The 24318-nt window shown below is 46.1% G+C and overlaps 1 protein-coding gene across 1 annotated transcript in view; it reads left to right on the top strand.

The window, feature by feature from the left end:
• fndc3ba (fibronectin type III domain containing 3Ba) overlaps positions 1-24318 on the top strand; it is a 41339-nt gene that overhangs the window by 4694 nt on the left and 12327 nt on the right. Inside the window, exons 2-13 of the mRNA XM_085931326.1 lie at positions 7650-7795; positions 9166-9241; positions 17151-17227; positions 18552-18783; positions 18888-19056; positions 19128-19243; positions 22826-22884; positions 23431-23582; positions 23663-23722; positions 23814-23958; positions 24035-24088; positions 24166-24290. Coding sequence (XP_085787452.1) covers positions 7679-7795; positions 9166-9241; positions 17151-17227; positions 18552-18783; positions 18888-19056; positions 19128-19243; positions 22826-22884; positions 23431-23582; positions 23663-23722; positions 23814-23958; positions 24035-24088; positions 24166-24290 — 1382 coding nt within the window. The 5' untranslated portion in view covers positions 7650-7678. The remainder of the gene's footprint in view (positions 1-7649; positions 7796-9165; positions 9242-17150; positions 17228-18551; positions 18784-18887; positions 19057-19127; positions 19244-22825; positions 22885-23430; positions 23583-23662; positions 23723-23813; positions 23959-24034; positions 24089-24165; positions 24291-24318) is intronic.

Here is a 24318-nt window from a genome sequence, read left to right as displayed (position 1 = left end):
TTTCCATAACTCAATTGATTTCTTGAAGCAGGAATGTAAGCGACTAAGATAGCGTGTTTGCACAATTGTGCACACCCTTGAATAACGGAATCACGCCACTCAAAGTCCAGCTCAGTCAAAGATGTTGATGAGTTTAACTTATTCTAAGATCAATATAATCAATAGTCAACCGACAAGTTGCACAAGGGAAATTGACATTAGCACGTTTGCATTAGCATGTTGCTAGTTGATCCCTCCAGACTTTTTATTTTTTATTTTATTTTTTTAACTGCGTCTCTGAAGCGTCAGCAGCCGGTCGCCATCTTCCCCCGCTCGCTAACCGCTTATTTTTCCAGATTATGCGGCGGGATGAGTGTTTATGCAACCCGTGTGTGCGTGTGCGTGTGCGCGTGTGGAGGAAGTAGGTGTTATTGAATGTAAAGCCACATGTTTTATTGCGTGTCAGCCTCCCCCTCTCAGGCATGCATACTGGATTGCCCCCCCCAAATCACCCCCGCCCTTGTTCACCCCTCCCATCCTCACATACCTGTCATTTTTTCCCCCCCAAGTCTTCTCCTTGAGCCTCTTTTGGCCTTCAGCAGGTCCTCCTCGGGTTCCACTTGTCTGACGTTGCCCCGCACGACCGTACGAGATTTGGATGGAATGATTTTCTCGGAATATTTTGGTCGGTTTCCAGCAGCCTTTCGTGCAGCAACTCTGACAGCTGTCAATCAAATTGTCTCCTCATTTTCATCTTTGTGGCACAAAGGCTTTCCAAATCCATTTTGTTCTGCTTAAGTCCACTCAGAAGCGTGAAAATAGAGTAAGATACCTGTCCCCCCCCCCAGCCCCCCCCACCAAGTCACACACACACACAGGCTGGCGGAAATACACACCCACATCCCCGAATGACTGTGTGAAATCCTGAGGCTGATTGGGGAGGAGGAATGCAACCTTGTGACCCCCGGCTGTGGGGGGGGGGGAGGAAAGGGATGGGATGTGGGTGAGGGGCGGGTACAAGGCGTTCGTCCGCGCTTGTGCCTGCATGTTTGTGTGTATCTGCATCAGGTACGACACATTATGGACAGCAAAGTCCATGTCACTAAAAAAAAAAAATCTGCTTATTCATTTCAACTTGCTTTTTTTTTTCCATACATAAACACACACACACGCGCACACACACGTGCATAAAGCTACACTCATTCATAAACACAAGTAGCAGTAGGAGGAGTTAGTCATAGACTGAGGCATGTAAAGGACCATTCAGGGTTTTCTTGTTCAAAGCTTGTCTGTGCGTGTGTGTGTGTGTGTGTTCTCGTCCGTCAATATTGAATTGGGATCACTTTTTATTAAAGAGGCATTTTTCTTTGTGGGAACATTTTGCCTGGTCCACGCAAGAAAAACTGCTCGTATGTGTGTGTGTCTGTTGTCGTGTGGCATTAGAAGAAAAACATATTTGTGTTGTTGTGTTTGCTGGTAATTTGGCCTTTCCCATATTACAATGTTTCTTTGTGAGTTATGGATGGAAGACAAAAAAATGCTATTGTGTGCACAATTATGTTCTTGTCTTAGTGTGGTACATTTTTACCAGGTCAAGAAAATGGTTGTGTTTGTGTTTTGTTTTGTTTTTTCTATCGAAGTGTGGCACGACCTTTAACATCCCACTTTAGGGCACAAAAGAGAAAAGTATGTAAAGATGTTCTTAGTGTGGCACCACGGGTTTATAGAAACACCCAAAATACTCTTATGAGCTTCTTCTACTCTTCTAGACTATTTTGTGTGTTTCTCAAGTAACTGCGACTCGACAAGCTTTTTTCACGGCTCATAAAGCCGCGCGTGTGTGTTCTCGACTCGGCATCTTAATTAGGAGCCGTGTCACGGAGGCGCGGCAAAATCATTAGCCTCCGTCGTTTCCGCCTGGCCGCGCTGCATAAACGCCACGGAAAAGTCCAACCGTCATGTCTGGCCGTAGGCGAGGCTTACGACTACAGTAACAGTACACTCTCCGACCGAGCGTATCGGTTACATCCAAAGGCACACGCAACGGTGACGTTAGTTTTGAATGACGGGGCGAGGAGGTCGCTGACGGCACGTCTCGAGGGCGAGGAAAAATCTTTTTTTTTTTTTTTAATGGCTTTCCAAAGTTATGGCGCTTGGCTTATTTGCTGGAGGCACAAACTTACTTTTTATTCCCTGCAACTGTAGATGAGAACTGGACACAGCATTAGGTACACCCAAAGACTGGAATCCCTTTGTAAAAACTTCAATTTAGGGTTGCAAGTTTTAATCGATGATTTTGTCTATTCATCGGTTTCTGAGCGCAAGAATCGCTCCGCTGTGATTGAGCTTGATCGTGAGCGCTTGGCAAAATCCAAATCGTATATTGCAAATATGCCGAGTGTGCACTCCTCGTGCTCAAAACGCTCAGCTGGGAGAAGGATTGCACACACACACTGTATTGTGTGTGTGTATTTATATTGTGTACGTGCGGTTGAGCGTTGGAGCCAACGCATGCATACCTTTGTGACTATTTCATGTACGTTTGTGTGTACGTGGATTGAGGAGGAAGTGGCCGTGTTTGTTTAAACTGCGCACGCTCACCCATGTGGGACAATTTAGCGGGAATGAGAAGCCGCCAAAGCCACTCAACCGGACCGCTACCCCAAAACACCTCCTGAATGGGCGGTGGTCTGTTTTTTTGACGGTTCCGTGACGAGGGCAGGTTAAATCTGGAAGTAAGGGCACGAGAGCAATGGGAGGAAAAGAAGGCCGCCAACCTTGTTAGTCAAAATAATGTGCTACCTTGACGATTCCAAGAAGATTCGTCGTTCCTTTGTGAGAACGATACGACAGAAAAGAAATGGAGTTTAGATGTTTGGAATTTTTCAGGTGGTATCAGAAGCCAAACAGTCTGAAGTTTGTGTAAAGATGCGCCTCAATGCTAGCACAGGGATTTCAAGTTTAGCACTGGCTTCTGCCTACGCTCGCCAAATAGTGAGCCTGAAGTCAACGAGGGCGTTTGGGATTTGAATGCCAATGGTACCCAATAAAAAAAAAAAGGAAGAAAATCTGGAAGCAGTGAAGAAGATTTAGAAGAGAAGTGAGTCACGGTCATGCGCTTGTGCTTGTGGGAGAGTCGGCACTTCCTCAACAACAACATCAACAACACCTGTCGCACGCCGACTTGACAATAATGATGTTTTCAAACATGGACGCGAGCCGTGAAGAAGAGTGTGTGTGTTCAGGGGGGGGGGGGTCATTTGTGTGTGTGTGTATCTTGTCTGATGTAACAGCTGGAAACCCGACTTGCGATTGGATAAATGTTGTTAGGTCACTTTGTCTTGTTGTCTTTCGATTAAAATTGGACTCTTCCACGCCCACCGGCTGACCTACATTCCTCTTTTCCTTTTCCTCTTTTCTCGCCTCCTCATCTCCTGACCTAATCTTCATCTTCCTCCCTTCTCCTTCCTTTTCTCCTAGCCTTCTTCTCATCTTTCTCCTTTATCCGTTTCCCCAACCTCTTCCCCTTTTGATGACATCATTGTCGTGATTGCAAAGCGATGGCGACAAAGGACTACTTTTGTCTCAATGAAGCTCCTCGACTCACTAGGAATAATTTCTTGCATATTGCGTTAATTTCTAATATAGGTTTGGAAGTTGATCCGGCCCTTTAAATGTGACCAAAGACAACAGCTCTTAATGTTTCCATATGTGTGTGTGTGTGTGTTATGTAACTGTGGTCTCTTCCTGCCAATGAGGCCGCCGCTGCCTCTTCTTCTTCTTCTTTTTTGGAACCGCCAGCAGCCAGATGAGGCCCCGCCGACGGGCTTTTTCCCGGCAGCCGGTTTGGAGTCAGGGCACCGTGTTTTAACAGGGAGCAGGAATGCAAGGGAGGCGGGGTCTTTCCAGGAAGTGCATGGCAATAGCCAGGGATCCAGGATTCTTTTGGTTTCCCTGGAAAAGAAAGATTTAAGTTGGATTCCCTGGAAAAGAAAGATATGAGTCGGAAGATGCATTAAGCATTTGCCTTATCAATATCTCTATAATTTCCATTGCATTTGTTTTGCTGTTTTTGTTACCCCAGAAATTGCTGAGGTAAATTGTATTTTTTTATTATAACAATAATGAAATATGAAATACTCTTTAAATAAATATTTGTAAATGTACATGTATATCTATTTATTTTTTTCTCAAAATGACGTGGACTATTCATCCTTTTTGATCAAAGGTTATGTGATAATAAATGTTATTTATAGCCATGAGCTGTTTTGAAAATATCACCAAAGTCACTTTGTCATCTGTTGTGGTTGATGTTCCTCGAAAACCGAGCTTGATGGGAGCACGACACGCATGGCTGCTTGTTTAAAGGAGGCAGAGAAGTGCTGCGGAGGTTTTTTTTTTTTTTTTTAGATTGGGATGCGTCCCAACTCGCCGCCCGCCGCACTTTTCAGAATTCTTTGCATTTAAAAAAAGGCACCTGAGAGGCAGCAAATGAGAGAGTGAGCTTAAGAGCAAAACGCTATCAAAGAGTCATCCAGGGAAAGTATAATTGCAACTGAGACGCCCTCTAATCTGCAGCACAGCTTCGCGAGGGCCGTCCCGGAATGTTCCGCTCGCTTCAAACTGAACCAGCCAAGTAAAAAAAACGTTTCTTTTTGGTAAGGTTTTGAATTGACCATTTTAGCTCCACCATGGAAGTTATTTTTGCATTATCACAGGTTTGTTTGTATGCAACTTCCTGGTCACACTTCCCTTCAAAGCTGTCTCTTTTTTTTTTTTCTTTCTCAGGAATAAGAAGACTGTAAAATCATCAAGATACGTTCACACTGCTAAGCCAGCAATGTTCCTTTGGCCAATTTTCAACTTTTTTTCTTTTTTTTTCCTGGTGTGAACAGTAAAAAGTCAAATGTGTGTGTGTGGACATTCAGTTCATTCAATGTTGGGAAGGCTTTGTAAAGATTAACAGTCACTTCCCTCATCCTATTTTAATTTCCAAGTCACACCCTGTCCTCAGGTCACCTCAAAGTCTAATTACGGAAAGCTGTTTTTTTTTGCTTTTGGCTGTGCTGTGCCTGTGTTAAATCCAAAATCTGGGTTCTGTTAAAGCAAAGCTTCACTGTATTTTTTTATTTTTTTTTTACTTCACACCAGATGCTGGTGTCATCCAACCTTCTTGAGACATTAGTGTAAGTGCCTTCCTTCTTCCTTGTAGCTAAAGCCAATTCCCGCCTGGTGGGCACATTAGCATGCAGTCAAAGAGCGACAAATTCTTGTTCATGGCTGGAATGTGTGACGTGGACCCCCACCCTTCTTCCCGTCTGACCGAATGCCCAAAAAAAAAAATCCCCAGCAGTTCACTTTCTTTTTTTTTTTTTTGTCCACAGTCACTTTATTGTCTCGTTTTTTGTATGAAAGTGCAAATTAGATGCGCAGCTGAGCGTCCAAATTACAGTCGTGACATTTTCCCGGGGTGCACAAGGTTCCTTAAAAAGCCTTCGTCATCCTTTAAAAAGAAACGTCAAATTTAAAGCTACATTTCGGTGGTCTTTAAATGCACAATAAACACAAGTGTGTGATTTGGCGCACTAACAGCGGTCATATATATTGGACGGGGTAAGGAAGAGAGAAGAAGCTGCAGTTTCCCTCCCACACCTGATTGGAAGTAGCGAGAACGAAAAGTTGCACTCCTTTAAAAATCTGGCCTCACTTCTGAAGGAATGTTTTTGTTTGGGCTTCCAGCCATATCTCGCATCGCTGAAACATTTGGAATGAAAAGCAGAGACGCTTCAGATGCGCTTTTGTCACGGCCGTCCGTCTTTGGACCCCGGCCGGAGAAGTTGCTTGTTGCTACACGGTGTGATTGTGTGTTTGTTTGTTGCATTCCGTTCCTCACCGTGGACGACCACGTATCATTCCTGCACACACACACACACATGCACTTGCTGAATGCAAACACACTGCTGCTGGCCTATGTGGGAAAGCTCTTTTATAAATCCTCCCTCTGTCTTGCCCAAGTGTGTGTATGTGCGTATGCATGTGTGTTCACTTCAGCACAACATTCCTTTCCACCCTTTTTTGCCCCCCCCCAAACCCATTTCGCTGTATCTCGATGTCTCCTCCACTCCACCTCTGTTAAGAAGGTACACGCACAATCTGAGTGTGTGTTTGTGTGTGTGTGTGAGAGAGACAGTGAGTCCCTCCTTCACTGAATACCTTTTGTAAAAGGAGCTGGGCTTGAATGGGAGTGGTGTCAGTGGCAGTTTCCCACCATATTTAGCAGCTCCGCCTTGCCCCCTTCTTTTTTTTTTTTTTTTTTACTACGCACACACATACATGCTAAATTAGCAATTAAATGCTAACCCAAGAAAAAATTGTCAGATGATAGGGAATTCAAGGGACTTGAATGCACACCAGGCAGGTGTCATGTCTATGCATTTATGCTGAGGCCAATGGAGTTCATAAAAGATTGAGGAAAAAAAAAAATATATATATTTTAGTGTTGTTAATTAGCAATTGAACATGATTGTAGGAAGATGTTAGGGTGTTGATATTGTGTTGCCCCAAAGATGCTATTCGTTAGCCCATCAATTTTGCATTAGCTTTAAGCTAGTGGGGGCAAAAATTGCAAATTCATCTCATTTAATGTTCATCTCAACTGGAATTGGCATTGAATAGTCTCTTTTTTGATGAAGAAATATCCTGCCAAACCGCTTCTTGTTGTGAAGCGAGCCGAGTCGAGCTTCCGTTTATCATTTGCGCTGGGTGAAGAAGTCATCAGCACGCCTCCTGGAAGGCCACTTAATGGTGGCAGACACAACAAAATGAGATTAGAGCAAGTAACCAGACAAAAGCTCCCCTATTCATTTTCAGGCTAAGTTGGACTTAACCTTTTTCGTATTTGCTGTAAATGCTCTTAGAAGTGCCAATCAAAGCTCCTTACACATCTACGTGCACTTTTGTTTTGAGAATCTGTGTGTGGCGGTGCTCTTCAAATAACTTTGCTGCAGTAGCGGAAACGTGGAAGCTAACTTAAAAGGTGGTCTATAACTTCTTTCTCCCTTGTGTCTCTCCTTCGTCTTGCTCTTCTTTTTCCTGGCGGCGGCGCGAGTTGTGTTCCCATCTGTCTACGATGTGTCCTGGAAGCTGCATAAATGTGTGTGTGTTTTGGAGGCTGGATGGCCAGGCCGAGCTGGGAGCGGGGCTCGGCTGGAGAAAAACACTTTGCGGTTGGAGCGCAACTTGGGAGGTGGAGCCAACATGGCAAGGGTGATGTTGGCGTGTGCATGCGTGCAGACGCGTTTATGGGTCAACAGTGCGAGCCGCAGCTGTGGGATCTACTAACCCTTTGAAGACCTCGTCGGTGCAAAATGCGTGGCTTTTTTTTTTTTTTTTTTTTTTACAATTATGAATAAGAAACAAGTTGTGATATTGTCTGTCTGTGTGTGTTGCACCACCGTTTGTGTTCAAATATCCAGTTTTTTTTAGTTTGACTTCAAAATTGGAAGACCTGATTCTCTTCATGTCAGATTGGTTTGTTTCCGAAGAAAAAAAATCCAAAATCTAACTCGCCATGGCGATACGTGCGCGTGATGTCAGGGGAAATACATCCAACATGACTTCCTTGTTCATGCATGTGTGCCTGACTCATATGTTTGTCTGTACTTTCCCAGGTAGGGCAGTTGAGTGAATTTCTCCATGAATGTACGTCACAATGATGATGACAGACCAGATTCCACTGGACTTGGCTCCGCCGCCTCTCCTGAACGGGGAGGTCCCGCTCATGCCGCACATGGTTAACGGTGACGCAGCGCAGCAGGTAAACACTCATTTGCCCTCACCCTCATTCTGCTCATTGTCAGATTGTCCTCGGGTTGCAACATGCACACAAACACGGTCTAAAGAAAGAGTGGTGCTCCTCAAGGATTAGGCCTCACTAACCTAGAAAAACAAGACAACACACACAAAAAAACGTGCACATTTTCCGTGAAGATAACAAGTAAAATGTCACATTTCCACGATAGTGTCACACGAAGATCGGAAAAACACACACAGCAACACTCAGCAAAGTCTTTTCAAGCTGAGTCATATCCTGTAGGGACACTGACATGTTCGTTCAGTTCTAAAATGTCTATTTTTAGTTTCATTACAAAGCGCTTGTGTGACGTTGAGGTCCCCCAAAATCTTTTTTCCTGACTTTGTGCGTGGAGCGAGCCACGTCGTCCCGGTGTGGACCTACCTCCTCTCCCTGCTTGGCGGGGGAGTTTTTGGCCGCGGCACGCTAGCATTTAGAGTTTTTATTTTTATGTGACTCCAAATCCCTGCAGCCTAAACTTAGTGTGCAACCAGAAATGGAGACCAATCATTATACACTTTTGTGTGTGTGTGTGTGTTGAGTCTGGCGGCTTGTCCGTCATATCAGGAGTCGAAAAACTTTTTAAAACACTATATAGTAAATGTAGAATATGGGAATTTTAGTATATTTTTTAGTGGGAAAATTAAAAAATATATATATATTGAATATTTTTTTTATCCCAAGGTGAATTAATTAAGCTGCATATTGTAAATAATACCCTGCAGTGCGTGATTTTTTGGGGGGAATATAATAAAATTGGAATGATGTGAGTCAGATGAATGAAGTAACCACGTGTGGAAATAACAGGCAAGGAGGAAAATCCAAATAGGTTCCTGTGCGAATGCTTTAAGGATTCACACAATGACGTAAACGCCAGCATCTGCCGTTAAGTAGCTCCATCGGTCCACGCTCGGCCTCCGCCCACTCGGTCTGGCGGAGGGGTTTTCTCAGCCCTCGGCGAACGCGGGTCACCCCGTAGTCGACTGCGGTTCCCATAGCAACAGCAGCCGCCGCTGCAATAGCAAGCCGGCGGGGCAGGAAGCGTGCCATTGTGCCTGCGTGAGGAAGAGGAGCGGCTCGGCGATGGGCGAGCGCGCCGACTCCCGAGGCGGGATATGACTGTTATTTTTCCAACGCACCTGTAGCATGCCATGGAGGGTCACCTTTTTCATGTCTACAGCCACGTGTGCACGCTCAACCATCCGCACGCCGACAACATGACGGTGGGGCGCGCCGCCGCCGCGCTTTCAACGGCCGCGTTATGTCATCGCCGCCTTTCAATAGATGTGATGTCTTGCCGCTCATCTGAACTTGCCTTTGTGTTTTGGACACAGGTTATCCTGGTGCAGGTGAACCCGGGGGAAACGTTCACCATCCGGGCGGAGGACGGCTCGCTGCAATGCATCCAGGGTGGGTATTCTTCGCCGCTTGTCGTGTTGTCATAGCGATACGTGTACCTTGGTTTTAAGTTCACGCTTCGGTTCACAAAAGTTACCATCTGTCATAAAACGACACCGGCGTGACGTTATTATATTTCAAAGTTGATTTGAATTCATTTTCTAATTCTAATGATGAAATAGAAATAATTGCATACTTAACATTTTTTAGCCAGACGCTGAGCCGCACTTTGGTTTGAGCATTATTTTCACGTCGCCACGGCAACCGTCATTGCAAGCGGACATTGTGTCCATTCAGTACAATGGTGATAACAACAGTAACGTCTTTCATGGCGTCGCGCACGTCAAAGTCAAAGAAAGTCTCGCTCGCTCTTTCTTTGTGCGGAGGCGGAGAATAAAAAAAGTGTAATGTAAGCCGGGGATTCCCCTTGCATCACTGCGTCTCATGTTGATGATGTCATCGGAGGATTGAAAGGACTCCGTTGTTCCGTCTGGCTCGGCTCCGAAACACACCTGACCCCCCTCGTGGACCACCCCCCTAGTGTCCCACACCCATGTGCGATATACTAACTAATTACAGCCTCCTGCCCTTTTCTCCGCCCTCAAGGTAATTGACCCCCCTCCCCCTTTAGAGTGGGGGGGTGGGCGGAAATAATGCCAAACAAACATACCTCAGGGCGTAGGATAGAGACGGAGGAATCCGGCCGGGGTGGGGTGCTGGCTCGCTCCCATCGTCGGCCATTTTGGTTCCAAATATCGGCATCAATGCCTGGAAATGAAAAAGAGGTCTGCCATTTCTCCAAGCCTTCGTGAAATCGTTTTTGCGTGTCCCCTTGCACGTATGAACACATCCTGAGGAATTGCAGGCTGAATGGGTCCTTCGTAAAAACTCAACTCCTTCCCGGCGTCTTCAATACTTCTGAGCACAGGTGAATTATGAAACGTTTGCCCTCCGGGTTATGCAATTACATTTTTGAAAAGGGGCTCATAAAATAGCATGTTGGCTTTAAAATCAGTTTGAAGGCAGCTGCCTGTTATTGGTAATGAGCTGCGCTTAACAGATTTGTGTGTGTGTGTATCTCATGTTTTCGTAAAAACGATTTTGGCTGCGGAACATTAGCAAACATACTAAATCGTAGGTTTGGCTTTGCCTTGACCGACGCTGCCAAACACCACCTTCTATTAAACCTACTGACCTCCTTACAGTCTATGTGTGTGTGTTTGTGTGTGGCCTGCCATGTTAATAATAAGTGCATTCAAAAGCCCCCCCCCCCAGTAAATTTGTGAAAACATGCAGGCAGACACAATTTGGACTTTTTATGGTGTGTGGCAGCTCACACAAACATCAACACAAAGTGTTTTTTTTTTCTATCTTCAAGACAGGCTGAGGCTTGATTTTTCATGCGTCCTTTTGTGATGTCATTGAATGCAAATATTTTGAACAGCCCCGCGTTATTAATAGAACAGCGACAGGCAGCTCCAAGGCGTGTCGTGCTTTGGCTTGAGTCATCCGACTTTTTGAACGGAATTATGTCAGACATTTTTGACGCCCACCAAGTCGTGACATGTCGTAAGATAGCGGCAAAGCACCGTTTTGACTAAATGAAGCTCAATACGATAGATTGTCTTGTCACAAGATGGCGCCAAAGCGCTCATTTTAGATTAGACATGGCGTTTCGTGAGCTGTTTAGCGAACGACACGAGAATTTGTGCTCATTCAATTCAAATCGACATCGCGAGGAACTCCAAATAGGAAGAAAAAAATAATCGCACATTCAATCGCAAAATTTAGCGGGGTTAAAAATTCACATCCGCAACAACAAGAACAAAGTTCTGCTTGACGGAAAAGTCTCTCCAGGCCAAGGCCTCCATCCTTCTGCTAATTAGCATCGGCACCCAACCTCAGCTCATGGGGTAGCCCCAACTCCCCCATCCACCCATGAACCCCCTGAGGTCCCCCCCCCCACCACCACCAAGACAATTCCCCAGAGCTTTCCCACACTCACATCAAAGGGCAACAATCTGGAGGGTGTGTTCCAGCACCACACTCTGGAATGTGCTAGTGTGTGTGTGTGTGTGTGTGTGTGTGTGTGCACGAGGCCTTGTGTTGGTTTACTGTGTTGTTTGCTCTTTGTTGGACTTTTATGTGGGCTGATGAGGCTTGAGTGTGTGTGTGTGTGTGTGTGTGGGGGGGGCAAGCGGGAGATCGGTGGTGGTGATGGAGTGCAGGTAACGACGGTCGAATAGCCAAGATGTGACATCATCATCATTAGCATCCCCGGGAGCTCGGCGAGATGGAGTCAAATCATTTTCCGTATTTGATATGAATTAATTGACAGTTAACGGCGTCATAAAACTTTTTAATATATTTAGCCTTGTTCTATTTTTGTTTCACACGGCTGGCTGATGCTTTTTTTTTTTTCCTGAGTCTGCACTTCTGCTCCTCGGTGGCTTTGGATAGGACGTGTGGAAATAGCTCCTTGAGAGACAGAGAGCCATTGTGGAGAGTCTGGCGCTGCGTGTTTGGATGGCGCTCAACACGCTTTGAGCACGTAGGATGAGCGCTACTGGTTCCCATTGCGTCCCGGCAGGCATGTTCGGCATAACGGGATGCGTCCTATAATCTCTGAGTGGCACAAGCCAGTAAAATAAGGCATTTGAATCAAGAGAGGCAGATTATTTTGTATTTTTTTGGGCCGATGCAGAAAAAAAATACCTGATAACCGATTAATCGAACAATTATTGATGAAATACATGTAAAAAAAAATCTTTTCATGTGCTCGCTTAACGCTTACATCAGCAACATATGAAGATTTGATTGCTTTCCAATATGTAGTCCTTTAGTTTGAGTCTTTTATGAACAAGGAGTTTTAAAAAGTGCAATAGCATGCGGAAAAAAAAAGCCCACAAAAATCTGCAGAAAGATTTTGGCCGCTTTCCAGCATTTAAATTGTCCGTGATGTAAATGTAATGATGTCACTTCTTAGTGGGCCGGATAAAAATAAAAAAAAATAAAAAAGTCGCCAATTGTATAAAGAGAAGGCCGCTTAATTGTTGTCCCCTGCCCTGCCCTGCCCGGCTGGGTTCTGCTCGGCTCTCGCTTGTGAACCCGATGCCCTCGCCTCGCCAGGCATGAAGAGGCAACGTTACGCCAGGCGAGTGGAGTGGAAAAAAGAACGACACAAGGAGGAAAGGTAAACAGAATCCGACCAAGCGTGTCTGGTCGTGTCTGCCGCAACGCGGGCGAGGCCGCTTCCTCGTTTAACGCCGCTGACCCCAAGCGCCGCCACCGCCCACTCGCTTCGGACTGGGCGGATGTTGCGAGCGCTTCTGGCGCGGAAGACGAGTAGGAGGAGGTCTGTCTTCATGTGTGAGAAAAAAAGGGGTGAATTTTCCACAAGGAGAGAGAGAGGGAGGGAATCTTTTCCAGGGATGAAATTCCTCACTGGATTGACGTTCAGGGTACAGCTGGGGATGTTTGCCCTGCTCATCTTGTTTTAATTCCGCCCCACAACATGCTGACATTCTTTTGAAAGTCTTTCTGCTTAACTCTTTCAATGATGGCGAACAAAGTTTGGGGAATTCTCGACAGTCGCCGCATGCAATTGTTTACACCGTGTCAGCTTTCCGTTGGCCTGATTGGACAAACGGATGCGTGTGTGTGAAAAGAACTTTATTGTTGTTCCCCAATGGTCCACATCATCTGTGCCGTACATGCTGAATGTTAGACGGAGGAGGAGGAGGAGGGGGGGTGGCGGATTTTGGGAAAGTCCCCGCTCAACGTGGACTTGGATCCACTCCATCCCGTTTTGGAAATCGGACAAATTGGTGTTGTGAGAGCGGATCGGACGCTCGCCTTTGATCAAACTGGGAAAAAGCGGAGCCGCAAAGTGGCCGTGACTCATCCTGAAGGAATTTGGGTTGTCGGGGGGTACAAAAGCTGCTCTTTTTTTTTTTTTTACTGGGTTAAGGTTTGAAGAGGAGAAGCAGGAAACGATTATTGGACTCCTCCGAGTGTGTTTACTCGCCGACAGCTGTTGCGCCTCCTCGCTAGACGCGCCCGCCTGATTAGGGGATGGATAGAATGAGTCACAGGCCGTCTGGATTGTGTACATTGGGCCAAGTGGGCCGAGTGAAGTGCGTCGCACACTCCCTGTCGTCCGGCGACACTCCCGCTTGAAGTTTCCCCGCCAATGAAATGTACCGCCAAAAATTCTAATCAAAATTAAATACTTCTTATATGCCCAAGCATGATTTTTTGGGCCAAATTTCCACAATTCAAACAAGTCATTTGAAAAGTTGCAATTTTACAAGATGATGTAATATGTTGCATAATATTAACTTTTGAAAGGCACAATTTTGCGAGAACTTCACGAAAATCCTCATTTTGTGTGTCTGTGTGTGTTGTTCCAGGTGTGTGAAGTGTAATTTGTCAGTGTAAACTACGCAAATGTCAGCGTGCTCCAAAAACTCAAGTGTTTGTGTGTGTGTCAGCGGGACTCCTTGAAGAGTTGATACACAAGTGTCCAGGTGTTGCGTTGCTTTTGTCTACATTTTTTTTTTTTTTCTTATTCGCAGACATGTTTGTCTTTGTGTATAAGCGCCTTCATGTGTAATTGTGTACACACATCTGTGTGTGTGCAGCTGGGCTAGTGTGTGTGTGTTTTCTGAGAGAACAAAGCAGAGTGGCTAAGTCCCTCCAGACATGACGTTGCTCTACTCTGGAGCGGACCCAGCAGCAACTAGGTCGGCTTGCAGAAATCCTCCTATGGTGGGGGGGCTCAGCGAGTCGGCCCCCGGGTGAAGGCGCGTGCTGGCACTCGCATTTTTAAAAGGCGTCGACACAAATACTTGACATGCTAATTCGGGTTGTCCCGATCCGATCACGTAATCGGAATTCGGAGCCGATGACCAATTTAAAAGCCGATCCTTATCGGGTGAAATACGATTTTTCTCTATGAGCTGTTCATTTTGATGGTTCATATTTAATTGTAGTCTAAAAAAGTCATTTGGTAATTCTAAATGATGTGGCATTTATTTCTTTTCCTTTGAATGAGCTTTTTAATTGTAACTTTGACATGCTTGAAGGGCAGGAAACCTTCCATTTCCTGAACTGCACCTTTCTGGCAATAAAGTGCCCACATCACATCATATCCCCAATAATAAAGTGGATGACTTGCATTTGAGTCAACACGGCTTGATTTCCTAAGAGGTCCCGCCGTTCAATTTCAAACCATATGACTTCTGCTGCTTCCATGCAAAGAAAGCAAAATCCATCAACTCCCTGCACCTTGAAACACAGTAAGAAAAATACCAAATTGACATTTTGCCTGCTAATTGTTCCCTCGGCTCACTTACCGCTCGACCGCAACCGGAGTCCCGGAAAGTCCGCCCGGCAACCGACCGCCGATGACACGGCGATGAGAAGCTCATTTTTATGGCGCGCTCATCGTGCTGATTCAGTGCCGGTGAGGGCACATTTTGTTTCAGTTGATAACGAACAACATAAACGATGACTGGATTATTAAAATAGTTGTGGATTAATATGATAATCGGTTCTCAACCAATCGTCTAGGTCATGTTGTCTCCTATGACGCGGCTCTTATGAAAGTGGCTTAGGAGCAGGAATGTGCTTACACATACCTTAACCACACACACACACACACACACACACACACACACACACACACACACACACACACACACACACACACACAGCAGGTAGTCTGCCACGTTTGGTGTTACTGTAAGCCCCCCTTTGTGCAAACTCCGCAGGTTATGATTTACATTCCCAAGCTAATCGGCGACCCGCTCTGATTACATGCCGACTGCCAACTTGTATTTAGAGAGAAAAAAAAAAAAACTTTATCGGCTCTATTGCCAGTTTCACACACACTCTTTTACATTGTTACCCGGGGCAGTGGCCCGGACAGGAAGTCCCCCGCTTCCTCCTCGGCTGCCCCCGCTTGGCCGCCCGTCCGCCACACCCCTCCTCGCCTCACTCAATTGCGTTGACCTGGAATGTGACGCTAATATTTTAAAAGTTGTCTCCTGTGTTTCCGGCTTTGGGTTTGTGTTTATATTTGTTTTTGTGGCATGTTCCTTGACGACTCACCTTTTATTGCGGGGACAATTTTTTTTTTGCGCGGATGTCCTAGTGTACCATGATTAAGAAAAAACACACAAAAAATAGCCCACTTTTTATTTATTTTATCTTTTAGCTGGTCTATGCAAGAAAAACACAAGTGTGAGTTTTTGTGGGAGCGTCTCGGGGCTCTAGAGGACAGATAACATTACCCTATTGACGCTTACATAACTTCCAGGCAATGCCACGTCACAACACACACACACACACATTGGCTGCACTTTACCTGCAATGGCAAGAACGGTTCTCACTAACACACACAGTTTTATTGAAATCCAAGGTGCTCATTGTTGATTTTTGTGAGATATCCGCTACTTGTTGTCAAATATGTTGTGCAAAGTACTGCAAGTGTGTGTGAGAACGCAATGGTTGCAGACAGTGTGAGGGTCGTTCTGGGTTCCCGTGTGTGTGTGTGTGTTGTGATTTGGGGACCCACTGGCAGCTGGCTTTGACAGCTGCATCATGGGAAACATCTGATGAAATGTTACATCACCTCCCCTCTGAGTGTATGTGCGTGGAACTGCACAATACTTCATCATCTCCACTCAACAAATCCTCCATATTGGAATTCCAAGCGGATTAGGCACAGGAAGTTGCGTGACGTCACGTTAGCATCGCGCCAGCACGCCGTTTGTACGTACACACATCCATAGCGTACAAGCAGTCAATTATGTGCAGCTTTGCTAAATGGCAGGCATGTGGCTTACAGCTGTGTGTGGACGGGAAGGCCAGCTCACAAAGAGTGTCTTGTGTTTTTCAGGGGGGGTTATCGGGCCTGTTGGGTCCGGTCCAGGGGGGCCATGGATGGGAATGTGTGTGTGTGTGTGTGTACTAGAATGCGTGTGTGTCAAGGAATGCTGCTGTTTGTCGAGCGAAGAGCACAAGGCTATCTGCAGGAGAGTGTGTTTTGGGGTGTGTGTGAGCGTCTTCTCAATGAAGACTTTCATACCCGTCGCGGCGGCGTGCGAGTCGACGGGACTGAAGGAGGTCTGTCTGTGCCGCTACCTGTGACCTTCTCACCACACTGACACACTTACGACACACACACACACACACACTCTCCCCCTTGTGCGAGTGTGTCGGACCTGACTGGAAGGAAAGAGGGAATCATTTTGGGATGAAAGAAAGCAAAAGGTGGAGGCTGAAGTGAGTAATATTGGAAGGATGTGACTAATGGCTGGAAGGGGAGGCAGGTAATTCCTGAAAATAGGAACCGTGACAGACGAAAGAAAGTGCACAGTGATGAGTTATTCACAGGAAATCTAAATTGATGCTTTTAGAAAAATGATTTTTTTTTTTTTTGCTACCCGTCACTTGAACTACTTTAAAGACGCCACAAAATTTTGGGTGCGTTTGGTGTCTGCATTCCCGTCGTGATTTATTCCACCAGCGTTCCCATCGGCTTCCCCAATGACTTAAGCAGCCCATCGCGCAGAAGATGGAGGAGGAGATGCTCTGTGTGTTCAGGGAAAGGTGGAAAAGTCAACATAGTTTGAAATCTGCTTCTCCTATTAAATACATTGGCAGCTTATTTCTGGTTATCTGATATTGTGACGGCGCTATAGCTTGTTTTCTGGACGTCGTAGCCACTCCACATGGATCCATAAATCTGCTTGCAAGTGATTATAACATCATTGTGTGACGTGACATTAAATATGGCGTAGTACCTTGATTGCCCTGTGAGAGGAAGTGTGGTGCCAGACTACGGGAAAATCCAAACAAAGAAGACCAGGTCAAGAAGCTGGGCTTATTGAGTCAATGTTTTTGATCTTTGCAGGTCCCGCCGAGGTCCCCATGATGTCCCCCAACGGCTCCATCCCGCCCATCCACGTGCCACCAGGATACATCTCACAGGTTGGTTTGCAGTGTTATACTCCAAAATGATCATCTGCAAAATTGCAGCATTATTTCTCAATTATCGGTGTAAGTCACAAAAAGCTCAGGGCTAAGCATTGATCCTTGAGGGACACCGTTATGACGGGATGCTAACTATCTTACTGCATTACTCGCATCACACACATTTTGAATCCTCCCAAAATGATACCACATCTGGAGTTTTTGAATGATCCGCTTCATCGTCCTTCGATACGCTAAGCGTCCGTTGCAGTTAATACAACGGAGGCGGGCCCTTGTTTGCTTAGCTCCGAGGAATGTCTCATTACCTACAAACAAATAGCATTTACAGAAGCATACGCTCAGTACTAGTTGGGTACAGTGTGTGGTCTGCATTTTGGCCACTGGGAGGTCATTGGCTTGCCTTGTGCGCCAAGTGCGAGCGGGAAACACTGTCACTCTTACATAAACAAGCCTGATGGGGGTCAGAGGCACGTACGCAGGGTGTTATTGACAGATTTTTTTTTTTTTGCACAAAATGGTTGTCATGGTTTGTGTGTGCTTTGTGTACTTTTCAGCTGTTTGTGTGTATTACTGGTAAATATTGCATGAGGTCTGCTCCACATGTAGTCATGCTGGGACTTTGGCCTCTGTAAACAAAGAGTTGGAGGAGGAGGTCGCGGCTGTGTGTGTGTGTGTGTGTGTGTGTGTGTGTGTGTGTGATTTGTACAGAATGGGTTTTATCTTGTTTTTCCTCGCCCACTTTACCGGGAAATACTGAATAATTGGCTAATCAGCCAGGGCTCAATATTTGAAACAAGCAAATTTCAGCTGCCTTTTTTTTTATGCCTATTTTTCCATTTTTTTTTACATACATTTCCATATATAAACTGGCAAAAAAGTTTTTGCTGATTTTTCTTCAGTTGCTAGTTCATCCAATACCTAATATTGTAAAGCAGTCAAATATTCATCCTATAATTGATATTTTATTCAGGATATATTTTTTAATTTTTTATTATTATTATTTAATGAATACATCATTTTACTCTGTCCAATTTTGCCTAAGAAAAAAAATCCATATTGGTTTGTCATGTTTTGGCTCCGCTTTTCATTGTGTGTTTGTTTTGGGCTTTTGAGTGTGTATGCATGTGTGATGATATTGTTATTGTCTAGTCGAGATGCCCCCCCCCCCCCCCCCTCCTCTCCCCCGTCTCTCCGCAGGAGTTGTGTTTTTTTGCTCCCGGCCTGGAATGCCGGGCCTGTTGGAAGTGCCTCAATAGTTGCAATGTGTTTGCACACACACACACGAGGCGCAATTAAAATGACGGACACGTTTGTGCCGCAGGTCCTGGAAGATACCACCGGGGTCCGCCGGGTGGTGGTGACCCCCCAGTCTCCGGAGTGCTACCCCCCTTCCTACTCCCCCGCTTTGTCGCCCACGCATCACCTGCCCCCCTACCTGGCCCACCCGCACTTCATCCCCAACTCCCACTCCTTTTACCCGCCCGTCAGCCCCGGCGAGCTGACTCACCACCAGTACTACCAGCACCACCTCCCCCCCATGTATGGCGACCCAGGTACCCACGTCCCGAGCAGGCGCGCCGTCTTCCCGAGACGGTTCTGGTGGGGCGCTAGCTAGCGAACTGGCGAGCGTCGCTAACTTCCACCCTCACCCTCCCAGAAATCATCCCGGTGTACGGCATGTCCAACTTCATCCGGGAGGAGACGTACGGAAAGCCGCAACCCAAAAAGATCAAGGAACAGAGGCAACTGGAGCGACAGAACCGTCTCAATTCGCCGCCCTCCACGCTCCATAAAGGCAGCCTGGGAACGGCCCATAACGGTTACAGGTGACCGCGCCGGTCTCACTTTTTTTTTTTTATTCGACTTACTTTTTATTAATTTGAAATGTTTCCAATAGCGGCAAGTCCCACGCGCCGTCGCTGGGGTCAGGAGTCGGTAGTCCGGGCGGCAAGAAACCAGACAGGCGACTTCGCAGCAGTCCGCGTAACGGTGAAGCGGAGGCACACACGCAAGGTAAGATGACATCATACGTTTTTTTTGCTTTGCGTGCCCGACCGACCTCGGCGACCCGACTCAAACGTAGTTTGTCTCTCAGGGATGGTTGAATGCAACCCAGGGTGGGAAAAAAAACCTCCGTCTGGCTGGTGGCATAGCTATCGCTTTACCCCCGGCCACAATACACGCCTTGTTGGTCGGTGCAGGCGTGGGCTGCGCATGCATACCTGTGGTGGCATCTCACTGGATGAAGGAAACTTTGTGTCGCGGGGATACGGCAGCTTTGTGTTATCACGGCACGTACATGCAAATACACAGAAGTTACACAAAATTCGAGCCGTGTCGTGCTGGCTCATGTTTGATCAAATTGAGTCAAATCCAGTTTGAATCGTCTCCTGAGTGTACTGGCCCTTTAAATACACGCACGCCGTTCATTCAAACAGACAGTGCGCGGATCCAGATGAGGCACGCCGGCCGAGAGAGTCGAGAACGCACGCACAGTGACTACGTGATGTCTCAGCGGGTCGTCAGCTGTCCCGGCTCGGCCCGGCCGGGTCTCAGGGACACGATGGGGATCGGGTGCACTCGTGCGCGTTCATAAAAAAAAGTTCATCTTTGAATCTTGGAAAAATACAAATCCCCAGGATGCATGCCATGCCCGCGTTGGTGCCAACATGGCATCTTAGCTCCGCCCCCATCAAAAGCCAGTTCAGCAAAGGTCCCGCCCTTTTCGCCTCTTAGAAACAGATGTGGCCCCGCTACTCTTCCTCCTTCCTCATTGTCTTCATTTCCACCGCAGATTGTTAGAAACCGGCTTTTCGGCAGAAACGTGGCCGTCCGGCTCCATCGGCGAGCTGAGTCCTTTGCTCTGCAGAAATAGAAAAAAAGCTCATCTTTACTCCGCTGATGTCATCTTCATTAACTGTACTCACCTTTTGACCAAATCACAAGTCATGCTTACATATTAAACCCCCCTCGTCTCCACTTGATGACCCCCCCCGGAGGTCCAACTTCTTCCTTGTTTGGATGTGCATCGCCATGGCGATTATCTCATCCCGGGCCGAGTTCCCACAAATTCCAAATAAGGCCGATGCGGAGGAGGACGAGGGATGTAGGAGGAAATGACACGGACAAGATGAGAAATATGAAGGGAAAATGATGACATCATATGTGAGGTCATACGAGGACGCCTGCTCCCGTCAATCACGGCGCAAGTGACCCTTCGGCTTTCGAGTGTTGGTGCGGCAGCTGAGCTGAGCTGAGCTCAGCTGTGTTTGCGCGCAAGGAAATCCCGGGGATTTTTTTTTTTTTTTTTTTCGGGACTGTAGATTATTTTTAATCATCCTGTTTATTTCTTTCAACCAATTTGCTGGATGTCATAAATAACTGGCAACATTAATCATATGACGTGCCATTGAGTATTCTATTTCAATTTATTGTTAGTGTAATGATCATTTGTGGTCAAAAATTAAAAAAAATGATTACGTTTTGGCATGATAGTTTTTGGTAAACACTTCATAGAAAAGGCATTAAACACAAATGAGGAGTTTGCAGAGGATAAAGAATATATTCCTGTCTTCAGGTGTTGCTTCACCATTTGTGTTCAATACCTGTTGCATAAAGAGTTCCAACTCTAAATGTTAGCCCATCAATGGAAGGGGGGGGGGGGGGGGCTATCCTAAATCAAAGTTCAGCTGGCGATGAACATCCTGAAGCCTATTCACTGAAATTCATTTTTCTGGCCGCAGCCATTAATGCTTCTTCTGAATATATCATCATTCATCCTGGGCTGAGCAGGGTCGGATGGGATCAGGGTTCCGGGGAAAAGCCAAGTCCCGCAGTCTCGCGACATACAAAGAATATTTGAATGATTATGCCCCGAATGCGTGACTCAACTTCCCATTGCAGACGTACTGAACTTTTTTTTTTTCAAGTCAGCAAATTCAAATCTTGTGTAGGAAGCCAAAGTGCACCATGACGAGCACCGTTGCGGGCGTGTGTGCGCGTGCGTAGTGTGCCCGTGCACCCCTCAGCTGCATTTTTCACATTTTTCACACCCCCCCCCCCCCACCTCCAAGCCTTAAAGGTCTTTTTCTGTCCCGGCGCAGACAGAATGCGAGCCGGAGCCTCAGGCCGTCATCCTGGAGGAATGCGACCTCCTCTTCTCTTTTGATTCGTATTTTTTTTTAATCCAATACGCAGAGTGAAATGTGAAAAGGTGCGAACACCGATAAGACGTGGTGTGCTGTCAGTCATCCCGGCGTGATTGTGCATCCAAATTCCAAGTGAAGTTGATGATTTTTATTTTTTTCCCTCCCCCTTTCCGGCCAAGTTTATTTACAGAAGTCAGGATGCGGGAAGTTGATCACATGTCGGATCATGTCACTTTGAAGTCATCTGCCAAGTGAGATATTAGCCCATGACTCATTAATATTCTAAAAATATAAGAAAAAAAACCCCCATCATGATGTGCTTACTATCTACATTCAAGCACAGGCCGATATTTGATTCTGGTTCCGTCTCGTCTAGCCTGCACTTCCCCCGAGCTATTTTTTTTTCTATCCTTCTTCCCTAGTTCCCAAAACCTTCATCTTTTTCCCCATTTTCCTACTGCCAACGTCTGTCCTCGCTTATCGTCTTACACTCAGACAGGATGTGAGGTCAGACGCACGAGAGGAAGTGTGGGCAGCACATAAACATATTTGTGTGTGTGTGTGTCTGTCGGGCTCCTTGTGGTTCTTCTGCGTATAAAAGAGTTTAGCAGCTGGTCTCATCGACCACAAGTCGCAGCTCTCGACATGTTTTGTCTTTTTCTTGAATCCACTCAATCTTTTACTGATCAGCGCAAAATCCCTATGGATTATTTTTTTTGATTGATTTATTGTTGTACCCGACTCAACATGGTCTATTTGTAAATGTACCTAATTATGTTTGATTTATTTGTGCAACCTATTGTCAGCAATTTGCATATCTTATTAGTATTTTCTGTGATACTCTGAGACGCCACAAGAGGGCAGCAAAGCTCTAGCTGATAGGAAAGGCTTGTTCTTGAACTTCTCCCCCCTGAATCTGCAACAAACCCACAACCGTAATGACGAAACAGTCGGCAACTATGTGTGTGTGTGTGTGTGTGTGTGTGGAGTTTGACAGGTAAAATGCATACAGTAGCTTTGCTGTAACTTTTTAGAACACACACACACGCGCTGACGTAAAGGGGAGGTCAAGTTGAGGTTGTGCTTCCATGACATCACGGTTGCCATGACTCATACGTGTCGCTCCAGGCTCCTCCGCAAACACACGTTGTGATTTACAGTCGCAAATGGAGAAAGCAGGCGGAAAAAAATCTTCAATTTGGAGAACCCCCTCGTGGATGATGTGACGAGAAGGGGGGGGGGGGGTCGGTGGTCCTCCCGTCTCGTCAGCATATATATAATTAACACACATTACATATATTTATGTACATTACATTAGCGTTGCATGCTTTTTATATGATGGCACAGAAAAGTGTCGATTGTTTTTTTTATCGGGTTTAAAAGTAGAAATTAACCCAAATATGTTGTGTGACTTCATAAAATGTCTTTTTTTTTCTCCTCCCTCCAGATCATGACTCAGAGACGAAACGCATTCAAGACGTGCTCTCTACAATCGACAAACCACAGGTCGGTGTGCGCAACCTTTCCTCTTTCCTATGTGTGCACGCGTTCACTCGTTCATCAATCAGCTCCTTGTCTGATGCGTTCATTGCCGGCACATGATATTTTTTCCATGTTTCCATCCTGTCTCTGTGGCTAACATGAAAATCAGATGTTTATAAGATGGAAAAAAAGACATTGCAGAATTGGATTTTTCTTCCCTGGTTGCAAGGGAGACTGCAGCAGTACTTAAAAAGGCCACACGAGGGCGGTGTCCGTTCATCTAGCCATCAACTCGCGTCAACAATCTCAAATATCTCATTAAATAGAAGACACTGAGAGCAACAAAACAAAAAACTTTAGAAAGTCACTGTAATTTTACTCATTATTTATTTATAAGGCTCGCAGACTTTCCTTGGACTTTTATCTGGTTTGGTTAAAGGCTCAATGCAAATTTGTTCTTTTTTGTTTGAGCGTAAACATCAACTGGAAGAATAATTAGGGAATGAGTGAGGGATTTCAAACCTAGCCGTAATATTTGTCCCGTTAACGCATTTGTGTATTTGTTGGTAGGTGTCCAACCTGCAGGCCCGAGCCGTGCGCCTGTCTTGGGCGCCCCCCGCAGGCCTGGGGAGCCGACACAGCAACGGCATGCCCGTGTCATGCTCCTACGAGGTGTCCCTCTCGGATAAAGGACGCGACGGGAAATTTCGCCTCATTTACAGGTAATTTCCATCAGAAACCAAATGATTTGGCTTGAATTGTTTGAACTGATTATTTATTTTTTTGTTGTTGCGTGTAAAAGTGGCGAAGAACTGGAGTATCATCTCAAAGATCTAAGGCCGGCAAGCGAGTACCACGTACGGTAAGTACTCTCCTCCTCTCACAAGAAAAAAAAAGGTCATTTCTGTCGCTGGAGTCCACCTTGGTGACCTCGACCCCCGTTTGCCCGGCAGGGTGTGCGCCACGTACAACTCGGTGCGCGGCTCGTGCTCCGAGACGTGCGCCTTCACCACGCACTGCAGCGTCAGCGTTCCCGACGTCCCGCTCGCCCCCAAACTTTCCCACCGCACCAAAAGCACCCTCTCTTTACAGTGGAAGGTAAGAACAAGCTCCTTTTTTTTACTTTTGAATCCAATTCTTGTCAGCATCGGTTTCATTGTTTGGTCACCATCAGCTGCCCAATGAAAACGGACCCAAAATCACAAACTACCTGCTGGAGTGGGATGAGGTGAGTGGTCACATTGATGGATTTCTTTCCCAGATGATTCTGGTTTACGAACGGTGTGCTGGCTTTTCTTTTTGTAGGGAAAGAAGAACAGCGTTTTCCGAGAATGTTACTTCGGGAGCCAGCGACATTGTAAACTGACGCGTCTGTTCCCTGCCTGCGCTTATACCTTCAGGGTGGCGGCACACAACGACATCGGCACAAGGTAAGACAAAGAATAACAATTCCAAAAA

The sequence above is a fragment of the Syngnathus leptorhynchus genome, chromosome 15, assembly GCF_054491065.1.
Source record: "Syngnathus leptorhynchus isolate UIUO chromosome 15, UIUO_Slep, whole genome shotgun sequence".
NCBI classification, from domain to species: Eukaryota; Metazoa; Chordata; class Actinopteri; order Syngnathiformes; family Syngnathidae; genus Syngnathus; species Syngnathus leptorhynchus.
The sequence above is the reverse complement of the archived record's forward strand: the minus strand, read 5'-3'. Positions and strand labels throughout refer to the sequence as shown.